This window comes from Kickxella alabastrina (genome assembly GCF_025024165.1).
Source record: "Kickxella alabastrina strain RSA 675 chromosome Unknown BX661scaffold_12, whole genome shotgun sequence".
NCBI classification, from domain to species: Eukaryota; Fungi; Kickxellomycota; class Kickxellomycetes; order Kickxellales; family Kickxellaceae; genus Kickxella; species Kickxella alabastrina.
Window position 1 is genome coordinate 227,460 of NW_026251483.1, and position 13,996 is coordinate 241,455.

The window sequence follows — 13,996 nt, forward strand, 5'->3', positions numbered from 1 at the left end:
TTGGTCAACAACAAGTAAACTAAAACAAAATAAATAAAATTTAAACAAAAAACATTAAAGAGAGCTATATGTAGCGCAGCTCGGCTTGCGTGAAAACCTTTGGCGTCCACTTCAAGCACGACGGGTCAATCTTACGATGCTTCTTCTTCTTAAACCTTTCGTATGATTCAACCACCCGCTCGCTCAAAACAATACAGTGCTGACCATGATAATACCGAACAGCGTCCAAGTTGAACAGCGCGTGCATAATGTCCTGTGTGGTAAAATAAGTGCGCTGGCTCAGTTCATCGACACTAATCTCGCCATCGATTGTCATCAAATGCTCGACAAGAACCTCGGCCCAATACGTGCGATAACTGAGCAAGCCCAAGTCTGACAGCGGCTTTTCCGGGGATCCCACCTTACGCTCGGCGCGAGAAAGCTCATATGAAAACTGAATCAACACGCGGCCAAATCCCATGCGCTGATACTGAGGCAGGGTCAGAATGCACGCCAGGTTGTAGTTGTCCGCAGACTCCTTCTCCTTGCTAAAATATCCAATTATATGGAACCCTCTGTCGTCGCGCTTCGTCAGTATGTAGAACAAGAAGGGGTCCACGTCGTAGTATAATGTCTTGTGGTCCAAAAAGCACTTAGACAACAGGCAGAGATTACGGCAGTATGTCTTTTGTCGCCTCCCGTCAATTTCAAAAAACGAAATCTCGTCCTTTCTGTATATCTCGTTACCAGGTGGATGCTGCAGGGTACATTTTGTCCGGTGCCTGGCGTACTGTGTGTGGTTGGCGTAGTAGCATAGACAAAACTCGCATATGTAGAGTGTGGGCGTGTACGAGTACTCCACCGGGTACGGAGAAAAATACCAAGGCTCGACCTGGTACTGACCCATCTCAATGACATTGAGATTTTTCATGCGCGCGACCTCACTTGTTGACTGAGTCATTGACCCATGCGTGCGCAACTTCTCAATCTCCTTTTCCTTCGAAAAGGTATCCAGCGGCGCCGTGTAAACCGCGTCATCGTGACGAATAACCTCAGGAGTCTGCGGCGCGCTACCAGCCGAGGCTACAGAGCTACCTCCCACGTTAGTCTTCCTCCTCTTGTCCCTGACCGACTGTTGCTGCCCAACATTAACGGCTTTGCTTTTCTTCTTGGGGAATATAACGGGCTTGTCCAAGCGCATGCGAGTGTCTACTACCCATTCGTCCAGGCGTTTATTGAATTCCACGTAGTGCACGTAAAACTCAAATTCGATGCTGCCGTCGGTGTTGTCTAGGGGCGCGTCGTCGGCTGTACGCTGGATGTTTTGCTTTTTGACCTTGTCACGGATAGACAGGATTTCAGCTTGCCGGATCTCACTATCCTTTTCGAAAAATGCCTTGCAGCCAATTGTCAGCTGAGATGCTGCAGAAACCGCAATCGATGAGGCCTCGGCCTTTGTGGAACTCGGTGTACTGGGTCTGCTTCCAGCACCCATGTTTAAAGTATTTGTTAATAAATTATAAAATGAGAAGGTAAAATAAAATTATACGAGCTAATATAGGGGCTGGGCGGCGAAAAAGAATAGAATTAATGCGTTATTGTTGCTCTCCATCAACTAAAAAATCGCCAAAAATCGCCTTTTATTTATTGGTCATCAGAGTAAACCAAGGGTAATGGGAATGGCCACGTGTGATGTATTTTAAGTAAAATGACAATTCGTCATTGATAATCAAAATGTTCTGACCGCAAAACCAAGAGACGTATGTCAACAATCCCAAAAAAGTTTTTATAATCTCAATTTTAGCTTTGAAAATTAATCAGAATAAAGTCAAAATCATTCGCAAGCTGCAATTGTTTAGCTTAACAAAGACAAATGTAAACAAAAATGTTTGTTATGCCTAAGTATGGATGTAAAGGATCAATTGAACCACTGAAGTATGAAAAATGGCTGATACAAAACTAGAAGCAACACCGTGTGGGCGGCGCTGTAAAAGTCTTGTTGACATTTTATATAAGCCAGAAATATCGGAAATGAATATTGCGGCAGTAATGATGTTATTGACAGTGTTGATGCGTAAAGGCAGGAAGATAAATCCAGAATGTGGTTTGGGCAACACAAGTTTGCTTGTATTTTCCATAAAGCTGCGCAAATTTCTCGCAGTTGCAGAGCATCTCTTTTTTATTCCGTTTTCCAATACTTTTACCTTTATAGAAATGCAGTCTCAATTATCGACATTCCAAACTCTTCCTTGGGATATTGTCGACACAATTCTCGACTATATATGTTGTATTCATCCAGCTGAGGAGTATAGTAAATATAAATACTCTTATGATCAAATGTCATGTGCGCACGAGCTTTTGCATTGCTGCCATATCTGGCGTGTCACTACTTTGGAACACTTCTGCAGAGCAATGGCAGTTAGCATAAGCTCGTCTGACTATCCGGTTTACCTAGAGCCACCAGGAATTCCATCAGACTCGATTATTTCCCAGTTCTTGTGGATTAAATTTACCAAGGTGATCGAGGTTAGACTGGGTTCGTGGAGGTTTGCATTTGACGGGGATGCATCTAAGGCGCTTCTTAATTCGTTCAATGGAAAATTAGTTTTCCCGCACGCGCACACCCTGAACTTCGTGCTTAACAATTCCACCTATAATTATGGCAGTTATGTGGATTTGTACAAACAAAACGCTAGCAGATTTGCTAATGACATCAGATATATGGTTCCCAATATGCGCAGGGTTGTACTTAGCTGTGATCGGCTTGGCTCCAGTTCTTACAGATATTACAAACAACCTATGATGGACAGTGTGTGCTCCAGTTTGTGCCAGGGCGTAGACCAGATATCCGTTGATGCGTCGTGTGGGGGGTTCCCATTTGCGCTGAGCGCGGATTACTTGCCTGGGATAACTCGCATCAAGTATTGCCTGGGAGGCGGCCAGGAGAAGACAGTTTTTGAACTTATTAGGAGTGCAACGACACTGCGGTTGCTTGATATTTACAGAAAATGTAATGGCATAAATGGTGATGAGGCGATTGGTCTAGTTCGAGATGAGATCGGTCATGCAACAGTGTATCCGGTCCTTGAAAAGCTGGGGTTTAATATATATACCACTGTTTCTTTCGGTTTTTCCGGTCCTCAGCTATACCCAATCTGGGACAAGTTGCACTCTTTCCAAACCTCAAGGTGCTTTGCACATCTAAGCGGTTTTACCATTATGATGACATTTTGCTTAAAGGCAACTTTGGCACACTTGAATACTTGTCTTTATCTCTGAGCCCGGATCTCGTCAGTAATCTTGAAGAGCGTCACACATTTACCACTAACTCTCATCCGAGGCTCTGCCACCTTCAACTTTATAATCGTTATAACCCTAGCTATTATGCGTCCGATGACGCAGCAACATGCTTTGCACTTAAAATCATCAGCTCAGCACAAACCTCATTGAGCACATTGGAGCTACACAGCTGTTTTGATGTAAGTGCATTCATTACCGGTGTTCGGTCAGACACATGGCCCAGTAGAATCCAGTCGCTCAGTATGCCCGAGATATACCTCAACTTTTCTGACATGGTGCAGTTGCTCAAGAATTTGCCTGCTTTGAAGACGCTCTGTAGTAATATTGGCAAGCCCAAAGTTGATAAACATTCTGACATTGCTGACGTGGGTGCCCTTGGCTATTCCGACAAAACGGCTGGCGAAGTTTATGCCGCGCATTATCCGCTGGGACGAGTTTTCATTCACCGGTTTATTCGAGAGGATGCATATTTTAGTGACCCCACCTTTTCTTATGAGAGAGCTGTTTTGCTGGTCGCACTGATATGCCCTTACTTCGGCATAGCAACCTTGAATTATAGGGATTGGAGTCAAGAAGACACAATTGTTGATTGAGTCCGAGGAGTTCAGACAGCATGCCGATCGTCTAAGACAGGTCAAGTTTTGCGTTGATTGTGACATTTGAATTTACTGACAAGCCTTCATTTAATTTAATTTTTACTATTATATTGAACAGTCTATGCCTTGGAAAAATACAAGCAACTAGTCTAAGCTGTAGACGCAATTTTGGAAGATATATTTTTGATTCGTCCATCGACTTGCGGCGACACCACAGCCCACTTTGCAAGCAACTCCTCTGTGGCATTTGTCCGGGTGTCCTTGCGGTTAATAAGCAAACCGGGCATCAAGCCGCCGGCATCATCATTCCGAGGGACGCTCTCATCTTCGGGTCGCGACATATTGGATTCAGGAATGGGTACGGTGCTGTTATCCTCATGGCCGAATAGCGCCGTCCGAGCTACACGCATGGGTTCTTGGTCATCATCCAGACGACGAGCGCTAAAGAGAAGGGCTTTGATCACGCCGGAGCTATGGTGTGTCAGCAGCTGCGCCTTGTTGGTCAAAGTCTCATTGTACTGTTGCACTATGGCGGCAATTCGAGAGGCCAGGGTCTGCGGTTTTTCCCCTTCCTTTTTCTTATGCTGCTGTTGCTGCTCTTCCAGCTCCCTCTCACGTGCCAGTGCCCTCAGATTGTCCGCGTGTTTGATTATTAGTCGCTTCCACTCAGATTTCCCACTTCCACTTGCTACTGTCGGCTGTGCGGTGGAGCTGTGACGGGCCAACGAACAATTCCCAGCGTATCCTTGCTTTTTAAACCGAAGGGCATTGATTACGGCAAGTCCGCGGAAGTAGCGGCGGTAGAGATTAGCAAATGTGATCCCGTTCTCCTCATCGACTAACAGTTCGCCTTCGTTCAGCGCCCCGTAGCCGTCATGACCCTGGTACATGTAGTCTCTGGTCGCAACATTGTAGTAAGCGTTCATGTCGAGCGGCCCATCCTCTTCGCCGTCATAATCGGACTCCACATCTGATTCAGAGTCGCCCAGTGACGATGTCTCACTATTCTCCCGACAATGTTTCTGCTTTTGCTGTTCTTGTTGTGACAGCGACGGCGACAGCAACGGTGGCGGCGATTGCAAGCTGCCAAGTGTGTTTTCAAGAGCCATGCGGTGCATGCTGCCTCCGCTTTTTGATGATGCCGAGTGCCGAATTCGTGGCAGTGCAGTTAGTTCCGTGTCCTGTTTCTGGGCTTTCTTGGCGGCAGCCTTCGCAGACGCGGTAATGATAATGGAAGTGACTCTGTTTCCAGGTTCGCGCTCAGGGTCAAACTCGAACCTAACTCCGCTGACCTGCGGGAACCGGCCCTCCTGCGCGGGCCACTTGCTGACACCGTTCTCCAGCGCGCGCCTGACCTGATCACCAGTCAGCCTAACCACAATAATGGGGTCCTCAAAGGGGAATATCTCCATGATCTCTCGTAGGCGCACCGGGCCCTTGGGATAAACCGTGTCTGAGCGAATGGCGCCACCGCATAGAAAACCAATATGCACACCAACACTCTCAGCGTAACACAAGCGCATGAGGTCGGCGGACAAACTGCCAATGTTACTCTCCTGTATGCGGCAGATAGTGGACCGGGCGTCCCAGGGGACGGTGCTGAAGCCAATGACCTTGTCCAGGGCCTTGCTCAAATGAGTCTCGATCTTCTCGACTATCTGCTTGATCTCGGCGTTCTCCGGCGTCTTTTTGGTGATGCGGTGGCGGGTGACAGCGATTTTGGCAATCCGAGCGGCGCCCAACTCTGTCTTTTCGATACCGAGCGTGATTTCGCTCAGGTCGCGGAAATCAGTACCGCTCTTTACAAGACGGCGTCCCCGAGTTCCAAGAGCCAAGTCATTTCGCTCCTTCTTCCAGATATCGAGCATGCGCTGGTCCTCATTTTCATCGGCGCTCGAGTGCGCAGCAACAAGGTCACCATCGGGGTCGTCAAATTCGTCAACTCCCGAGCCCAAATAGTAAAAGTGGTCGTGGCCCGAAAGCACCAAGTCGACGACGTCCTCGCAAGCATCGGCCAGCTTGATATCGTTGGGCAAGCGCATGTGCGACAGGCAAATGACCAGATCGCAAGACATCTCGCTATCCTTGGGGTCTTTGAGCTTCAGGGCCATTTCTCTGGCAGTCTGCACAAAGTCGTGGTATACAAAGGTGGGCGGCAGGCAGGGCAGCGTGTCCAGCCACTCCTTCTCGATAATGCCAAGGATGCCCACGCGCAGGCCCTGGATCTCCTTAATCAGGTATTTGATTCCGTTTCTAGCTGCTGGCTCACCAGACTCCTTGTCCGTCAGATTAGTCATAATCCAGGGAAAATTGTTTCGCTCGATCAAGCTTTCCAGCAGATCAATTCCTTGGTCGAACTCGTGGTTGCCAAAGGCGGAGGCGTCGATTCGGAGTTCGTTCAACACGGGCAGCATGTGTTCGCCTCGCGATATGCTGCTTTCGAGACTTGGGAAGTACGCATCGCCACTGAACAGCGTCAGAGCGGGCGCCTTTGAGGTGTCCTGCTGCAGGGTGTGCATCAGGCTGCCGAAACGCGCGGCGCCGCCGACAGGCTCGTGGTCGCCAGAGGAAACATGGTAGACATCGTTGAAGTGGAGGATGCGAAAGGTATTCATGAATAGGTGAATAAATGAAGCGATGGGAAATGGGAGCAGAAAAGAAAGTATTTGAGAAATGATGTGCTGGACTTAGTCTTTGTAAATTTAGTCGATGTATTGAGATTTGACGGCTTTGTGTGTGTATGCGGATGCGGGGAGAACGGACTACAAGATCAAGTCCAAGTGCCTTTTTCTTGTGGTCTAATTCGGCCCGCATATGCAGCCACATGGCTACTCGGCTTTGTCATCATCAAAATTGAATAACTTTTTTTGTTTTTCTCAATTGCTGCTATTGATACTATTGCAATTACTGCCTACAAGTCAATGTTAAAACATAAAAGAAAAACTATTCAAAAATATAGTGGTCTGCTTTAAAGCACACCCTTGGTGCTGGGCACGTCGTCGGAGCCTGTGCGCGACACAGCCTCCCGAATAGCCACAGCCAGGGCCTTGAATGCGGACTCTGCACGGTGATGGTCGTTATCACCCTTCAGCACATCAACATGCAGGGTAATTCCGGCAGCTGTAGCGAAGGACATCAAGACGTGGGGGATCATCTCGCAGGACAAGGTGCCGATCATCTCGCGTTTCAATCCAAGATCAATAATAGCATGAGGACGACCCGAGATGTCAACGACAGCGCGCGCCAGGGCCTCGTCCAAGGGGCAGTAGGCATGGCCGAAGCGGCGGATGCCGCGGGGCTCGCCCAATGCTTGCTTGAAGGCCATTCCCAGGGCGATGGCTGTGTCCTCAGCCGTGTGGTGGTCGTCAATATGGAGGTCGCCCTTGCAGTGCAGGGTCAGCGACCATTTGCCGTGCTTGGCCAGCGCGTGGTACATGTGATCGAGGAAGCCGATGCCCGTGCTGATGTCGATTATTTGCTCGCTGGCAGAGTCCAGAGATCCAAGCTGCAGGCTGACTTTGATGTCTGTCTCGTTGGTCTTGCGCGTGATGACTGCTGAACGTTCTGAGGCCATGATTGTTGGTTTATTTTTTTACTTTGTGTAGCTGAATTATATGATTGGGAAGGTGAGAAAAATAATCAAGTTGGAAGAAAAGAAAGAAGTGCTGACAGATGACAACACCAAGTTTGCTCCTTAGTGCGATTGAAAATAAAAAAATAGATTATAATGGTCAGTGGTCGGTGAACACAGTGGATTTGCACCCCTTTTAGCTGGCGTCGGTGTGACTCACCAATAGGAGTGCACTACATTATTAAAAATGGATTTTAGAATTTCCAGACATTTATAGCAAAACTACAGATTATTAGGCGGGAGATTTTCAAAAACCGTTTTTTTGTTTTTTAGCCTAAAATATCAGAAAGTCCAGGTTTTTGAAAATGCGGGAAAGTATTTAATGGCTTCGTCTGCCTGGTGCTTCGGCTATGGGTTAAACGTGACGTTTAACAATGTAATTGTATTTTTGATTTCAGTTTTGAAAAAAATATATATTTGGATATTATTTGCATTTATTGAATTAAATAATAAAATCAGTAAATAAAATGATAAAAAATTCTAAAAAATGCAGGCCGTGGATCTGCCACGCACACTGGCACCAGCAACTTTGGTGTAGAGCTCAGCTTTAATTTGCAGCAGCGAGTTGAAAGACAAGCGCAAGGCAAAGTGTGTGACAAAATAATAGCGGCGAGCGCAAAGCAATATGCAAGACAGGGAAATAATGGTGAGCGTGAGGCAGAGCCAGAGACAGAATAATGGCGGCAAGTGGGAGGCAAAGTGCGTGATAAAGAAACAACAATGAGCAGAGAGAAGAGAATAGAAAATAATGGTGAACGTATGGCAGTGAATCAGCGACAATGACAGTAACATATACAAGTACAAAAACAATTTTGCCTATAATATAAAAAAGGTACAAGTGAAAACTACAATAAAATTGTTAATATTACTTACTAAGCAAAATGACGTCAAATAAGAGTATAAAAATTGAAAATGAACAAGATAAAGAGTGAGAAACATGTCTTATCTCGTGGGCGCAAATTCTAGTCTTTTTTACTCTCACATTTTGCATTACCATTGCCATTTTATTTCCCCGCATTCTAATTTGCATATACGTTTTTATTGGATTATATATTCACCGTATGTGTATTTAAATTACCATTTTGTTTTTCCAGTATAAAAGTCCTCTTTTTCTTCAAAACCAATTTTTAATGTAATATAATACTAATAAAACAAAATGATACAATAGCATTGAATAAACTTTACCTATCAACATAATAATATAAAATAATTTTAAAGAGGGAGAAAAAACAAAATTTATGGTGTAAGGCTTTTTTGGTTTTCTGATTTCCTAAATTTATCACTGAACGATGGTCCAAGCAGGCGTAATTTTTATTTTTGCGCATTTTTCATCATATAAAATGCTGACCAGAATTTAAGTAAAATATATGTTACAGTTGAGGCAGATGATGTCGCGTAAACAAATATGTAGCCTTGCTGAAATTATTGGATTATGCGCATAGCAGCCAGAGCAACGATGAGGTTTTATTGTAGTTTATTCACATATCAAGAACACATAAAAGGAATGGCTTTTGAGCAGATAGGGAATGTTCTCATTTGAAAAATAAATATTTTCGCTTTTGATTATACCATTTTGTAATATATAATTAGATTATTTGAAGTGGTTTTATTTATTTTTAATTTTTTTATGTCCATCAGCATAGAGGCCCTTCTTGGCCTCTGCAAAATGCATAGCCTCTACTTCCTGTCAGTTATGTGCGAGCATGTTGTTGCCGCCCATCGTGTTACAACAGTCACATACGAGCTCGCACAGCATATCTTTTTACAAAAGTTGGATATCGAGGGGTTTAATATTGTCGACTATTTAAATGAAGGCTTTTAAGGAGTGTTTCATCGTCCTTTGCCTCACTGCCGGAAACGAACCATGCAGCAACAACCTAGAAAACGCAAATGGCAAACTCGTCAACAAGCACAGGCACACGTTCGTTGAGGAGACCAAGTTTGAGTGCCTGCAGCTCATTGGTGCAGATGGGGTTGCTAATTATGAGGGCATGACAATCCTCGCAGCATATAAATCCCATGCGTCTCAGTGCTTTAACAAGCAGTTGAAACATATGGTTGATATCGTGCTAGATGTAAAGAAAAGGACTAAACGGCGATATGAAACACTTACGAAGGAGGGTGGCCATACCAAAAAATAAATACACCAGTGGATTAGCAAGGAAATCAGAATTCCGGCGGGCACAATGAAGAGATCTACTGTCTGTTACGACCAACAGAGCTGGGAAGCAGATCGACACCAAGCATATTTTAGACCATGTGCTTCGCAATGGGATGGAGCGCCTGATGGAGAGGATCTTTGGCACACACCCCGAGGACTATAGTTTCGGCGACAAGGGGCTCCAGTATGACTCTGCGGCCAAGACATTAAACCACATTGGGACTTTGAGATTTTCCGATTTTTAAATCTCAACAAAGGTGTGCGTTCTATTTCCTTTTTTCCGATGAGGACGTCTATTGTACCGGGGTTTACTACAATTGACAAGCTCATTCTTGCATAGTGTTGTTATAGTAAGAGGAGGGTGTGAGGAGCACTAGTTGTCTAGTGTTAAAAGTTAGGGGTGATTTTATAAAAGGTTTTATTACTGATGTTTCTAAAGTACTACTAGGGGCCAGCCTCATCTTATATATGTTCCCAGTCGCCTTTGTCGTGCACATTGTCCATTGTGCGCTCCGTTGGTGAGAACTGGATCTTCTGCGAGTAGACCGGTATCTTGGCAAGTCGATGTTGTGGTTTTCGTGCGTGTACGCTTATGCATGTGCATTACAGGATGGGGGGCATGTTTGGGCATCAGTGTGATGCCTCCCTGATTTACACCTGCATTATCCAATTAGCGTCCTATCGATCAGCGCGCAGGTGGGAACTTGTTTCGCGGTTCTCGACCTCAACATCTTCTTCCATATCTTCAGTCTGCGCAACAGTGTATTCTGTCCATCACAAAGAGCCAACTCAAAGTGCTGCACAAGGAGAAACTTTGCCTAGATATCAAGATTCCTGAGATTCCGCATCTGAAGGATCTCAAAGGCAAGTCACCAGAAGAAATTCGATCACTCTTTTGTGATATTTCATGTTGGCCGTTTTTGCTCGATTCTCAAAAGGACAAAAAACCGCACAGGTTTGGTGACATAATCCATACTGATGACATTGCAATTATCGTATTACTAGACTCACCTTTTAACACACAGAGTAAGAGGATCAAGGCAGAGAGGATTGCACGGTCTAAAAAAGTTTTTGGCGATGCTGACAATGGAAACAACAACGACGATAACGACGGCAACAGCAACGGCAATGACGGCAAACATGCCAATGTTGTGCCCCGCAGTAAGAAATCTTCTCCTCCCGAACACATTGATGATTTATCAAAAAACGTCATTCATGATATTGTTGGTAAATCGGCTATTTGTGATACCAGTCAATGGTATATGCTTTATTGTCTGGGATATAAAAGCAGCTACAAAAAGGGTGAGAGAAAGACTTTCTGCCACACCAAATATTCCGAGGCTAATAAACGACGCGAACGTGTGTTTCGTCGAATCCGTGAAAACGCAAAAAAGGTCTTCCAGCTTGATCCCACAAAGCTTCCCAAGGCGGAAACAAATGGTTTGTATACATCTGTTGAGGATGCCGAGCGCGCGCTCAACCACCCTGGCTTCAGTACACTTGATTGCAAGTTGTATGTCGAGTACCTCCTTGAGCGCTGTAAAGTTTATTTTATTTTGAGAGAATATTATCGCAACACGCTAGACCCTTGGCAATAGTTGCAAGTACAACGGCACCAGCTCAACTGAGCCCTTGCACCGCAAGCTCCGCTATATTTATCTGTTAACAGAAATCGCGCCGACGTCGAACTCTCAAAATCTTTGCGTGCAAAATTTGGGCCAAATCCGGTCCTAATTCTTAACAATTGGACCCTAGGTATGACCCGTTACCATGAGCCAATTAGTGGCAAGGGGCTGCGGGAGATCTTAATAGGCCAGGGATTCACTGTTTACTTAATTGACGAGTATTCCACCTCAACTTTTTGCCCAGTGTGTGAGAGCAGGATCGAGAAATTCCACAAAATTGATGATCCTCGTCTGAAGAATCCTAAGCACAAGTACTATGTTGCAATGGCAGTAGCAGCAGCAGCATCTAAATTTATCACAGCCATAACAAACTACCGCTGCTGATTCCGTTGCAGCAACAGCCACCGCCGTTTCTGTTGTAACCACAACTGCCACCGATGCTGCATCTATTATTGACAGCGCGCACCAGAGTCGCAACCAGTGGGTGCCTATTTACCCACAGTCTGCCGATATCATCCGGTGAATAAGGGAGGAAAGGGGCTGGTCTAAGAGCGAGATTTCCCGCAAAATTAAGCAACGGACTGGGTAATATCGTCAACCATAGTGGTCTATTGCCACCAGTTTCTAAACACTTTAGATTGCTAGTCAATCTGGGGGAAAGATGTCGATTTGCAGGATACTTGTAGCGTCGTTCTTTTATTTTGGTGTAAATAAGGAACAATGCACAGCTGTGTCTAGCCTTGTATCTTTTTTTTATCTCGAATCGAATAATAATAATATCTCTTTATTGAATTTATTTTGAATGCAAGCTAGCACGAGTCGAACAAAAAAGAAAACAAAGCAGGTTTGGCCAGTGCATTCATGACCTGTTCGTCTTGTTCGCGTAAAATACCTCGGGCGCGGGTGCCGTGATCCTCCACCGATCCATACCGGCCTTCAGTGTGGCTCTGTCCTCCGCAGTGAGAGTGCGGTTATCGTCCGACCGAATACAGCTGCCGATCATCATGAAACCTCCAAACGACGCACCCGACCCCAACGCATACTGGCCGATTGTCCCAAGGTACCCGCGGGGTCCTGGACCAAACCTATCGTCAATTCATTCAAACAATAATGTGTATTATCAGCTAATGTCGTCTAGCTACCGCTTCCAGAAAAGTGAATTCACGAAAAAAGACACTTACTTCATCGTTGAGTAAAATCCAATAAGGCAGCCCAGGCAGGCACCGACACTGCCTCCCATTATCAGACCCATCTTGGCCTTATCCCAGATCGATGGTTCATGAAACGACATGTTTACTTTGGGTGTGAATTTATAAAATGTACAGAAAAATGATAGATAAAGCAAGTTACAAAAAAGTGAAACAAAAAACAATAAAAAGAGGCAAAACGCTTTTAAAGCCACTGATGTGTAAATTTATTCTTTTCCACAGACGATTATCGTAATTTTTTGATGTGGAGAGCAGCCAAAAGAAAAACACACGGTTATGACGGGAGTTAGTTTTCCCCCGTACTTTCCCCCAATTTTATAAGCGGGAAGAAAGAAGTCGAGGATTTAGCGTACTTTTTCAATGGAAAAGCTATGAGATATCGAGCCATTATATCAAGAAATCTGATTAGATCAAGGTTCTGTAGGTGGTCTCGCCTTTTAATATGGGCTGACCTCTTTTTTTGTCGCGTTTGTTTTATTTCTCCTTGTTTACTTGTGCACCGAGTTTTCGAAAAGTTTCTACCATAACTGTGTAGTCGCATGAGGTCTCGCTCCGCTGCGCATGACTCGGCTCTGTTGAACCCCAGACACATGTGCAGTGACTCGACTCGATCGTCCAAAAATGGATATGAGAAGTGGCTCACTGTTATTTTGTTCTCTTGAGTCAATTAATTCCAACAAGTGCAAGCCTTGTGCTATTGTCCAGGCGACAAGACGTATCTGCCCTTGATCTTAGGGAGATCGATAAGCAAAAAATTGCTTTAAAAGCTTCATTGTTTTTAGTCACGAATGAGAAGTAGCAGAAAAATAAAAGAATATTGGGGCAAAAGAGGAAACCAAAAAAGTTATATTTTGCTTTCCTGTTTGTATGTATAACTGACACATCAAAGCTGTGCTTTTTCTTTTCATTTTCCATTTGTTTTCAAACATTATGCATTATTTGTAGTCCTCATAGGCATACCCTACTTCGTATTCTTTAATATGCCAACTGCGCAGCAAAATGAGGCATTGAATCAAGGAGTAAAGGCGATTCCCGCAGCCAACAACAAAATATTGGAGAAGCATCGGCAACGGATCAAAATAAGCGCAAAGACAAAGACAAAAGCAGCGCAATCGACTCATACCAGGAAAACACAGTTTTGCTCAATATGTGGGTATCAATATATCAACAGGGAGCAGCTGTGGGATCATATCAGCTGCTGTAATTATCTCTGCGAGTAAATTGGAAAGAAAGAGGATAATGTAGAGCGTTTACGCATGCTCGTTTTGTGTGTTTTTATTCAAATAGCCAGTATAAGCTTTTTATAGTTGAATAAATAATAGGTGCAATACGTCCGATCTTTTAATACATAACCAAAAAAGGACGTTGCAATAACGTCAGCGGCCGTAATAAAAGCGATGGCGGCGGCGATGGTATTAGTCCCTTTTTGAGTGAATTTTTAAATTATAAACAGCACGTGAATCGGGGTTGTATTTTTGTCCTTTGTCTTCCCCTCC

General features: G+C 44.7%; 6 protein-coding genes across 6 annotated transcripts; 2 read left to right on the forward strand and 4 right to left on the reverse strand.

The window, feature by feature from the left end:
* Positions 1-2: 2 nt before the first annotated feature.
* On the reverse strand, positions 3-1,584 carry BX661DRAFT_182947 (acyl-CoA N-acyltransferase). The gene has a single exon (XM_051536105.1). It carries the CDS (start codon positions 1,472-1,474, stop codon positions 65-67), a length of 1,410 nt encoding a protein of 469 aa, XP_051391429.1. The 5' UTR covers positions 1,475-1,584; the 3' UTR covers positions 3-64.
* A 951-nt stretch (positions 1,585-2,535) lies between these two features.
* Positions 2,536-3,969, forward strand: BX661DRAFT_182948 (uncharacterized protein). The gene is given in 3 exon segments (XM_051536106.1): positions 2,536-3,040; positions 3,124-3,863; positions 3,874-3,969. The coding sequence occupies 3 exon segments, from the start codon at positions 2,701-2,703 to the stop codon at positions 3,940-3,942; spliced, it is 1,149 nt and encodes a 382-aa protein (XP_051391430.1). The 5' UTR covers positions 2,536-2,700; the 3' UTR covers positions 3,943-3,969.
* BX661DRAFT_182949 (Metallo-dependent phosphatase-like protein) lies at positions 3,958-6,534 on the reverse strand. The gene has a single exon (XM_051536107.1). The coding sequence runs from the start codon at positions 6,488-6,490 to the stop codon at positions 4,025-4,027; it is 2,466 nt and encodes an 821-aa protein (XP_051391431.1). The 5' UTR covers positions 6,491-6,534; the 3' UTR covers positions 3,958-4,024.
* A 230-nt stretch (positions 6,535-6,764) lies between these two features.
* BX661DRAFT_182950 (IGPD-domain-containing protein) lies at positions 6,765-7,763 on the reverse strand. Its single transcript, XM_051536108.1, has one exon. It carries the CDS (start codon positions 7,447-7,449, stop codon positions 6,844-6,846), a length of 606 nt encoding a protein of 201 aa, XP_051391432.1. The 5' UTR covers positions 7,450-7,763; the 3' UTR covers positions 6,765-6,843.
* A 3,565-nt stretch (positions 7,764-11,328) lies between these two features.
* BX661DRAFT_143483 (uncharacterized protein) lies at positions 11,329-11,676 on the forward strand (the record flags this gene model as incomplete). Its single annotated transcript, XM_051533008.1, has 1 exon — positions 11,329-11,676. A coding segment is annotated over one exon (348 nt), but the record flags the coding sequence as incomplete, so codon positions are not given.
* A 384-nt stretch (positions 11,677-12,060) lies between these two features.
* On the reverse strand, positions 12,061-12,833 carry BX661DRAFT_182954 (reactive mitochondrial oxygen species modulator 1-domain-containing protein). The gene is made up of 2 exons (XM_051536109.1): positions 12,474-12,833; positions 12,061-12,377 (listed from the first exon to the last, which is right to left on the reverse strand). The coding sequence occupies exons 1-2, from the start codon at positions 12,581-12,583 to the stop codon at positions 12,152-12,154; spliced, it is 336 nt and encodes a 111-aa protein (XP_051391434.1). The 5' UTR covers positions 12,584-12,833; the 3' UTR covers positions 12,061-12,151.
* Between the last annotated feature and the right edge of the window lie 1,163 nt (positions 12,834-13,996).

What these genes read in the sequence shown, in the direction of transcription:
- BX661DRAFT_182947 (XM_051536105.1), bottom strand. Translation starts at nt 1,474, where the DNA reads ATGGGTGCTGGAAGCAGACCCAGTACACCGAGTTCCACAAAGGCCGAG.
- BX661DRAFT_182948 (XM_051536106.1), top strand. Translation starts at nt 2,701, where the DNA reads ATGGTTCCCAATATGCGCAGGGTTGTACTTAGCTGTGATCGGCTTGGC. An exon ending in TCTAGTTCGAGATGAGATCG is followed by an intron (nt 3,041 to 3,123) that starts GTCATGCAACAG and finishes TCCGGTCCTCAG; the next exon opens with CTATACCCAATCTGGGACAA.
- BX661DRAFT_182949 (XM_051536107.1), bottom strand. Translation starts at nt 6,490, where the DNA reads ATGAATACCTTTCGCATCCTCCACTTCAACGATGTCTACCATGTTTCC.
- BX661DRAFT_182950 (XM_051536108.1), bottom strand. Translation starts at nt 7,449, where the DNA reads ATGGCCTCAGAACGTTCAGCAGTCATCACGCGCAAGACCAACGAGACA.
- BX661DRAFT_182954 (XM_051536109.1), bottom strand. Translation starts at nt 12,583, where the DNA reads ATGTCGTTTCATGAACCATCGATCTGGGATAAGGCCAAGATGGGTCTG. An exon ending in GGATTTTACTCAACGATGAA is followed by an intron (nt 12,378 to 12,473) that starts GTAAGTGTCTTT and finishes AATTGACGATAG; the next exon opens with GTTTGGTCCAGGACCCCGCG.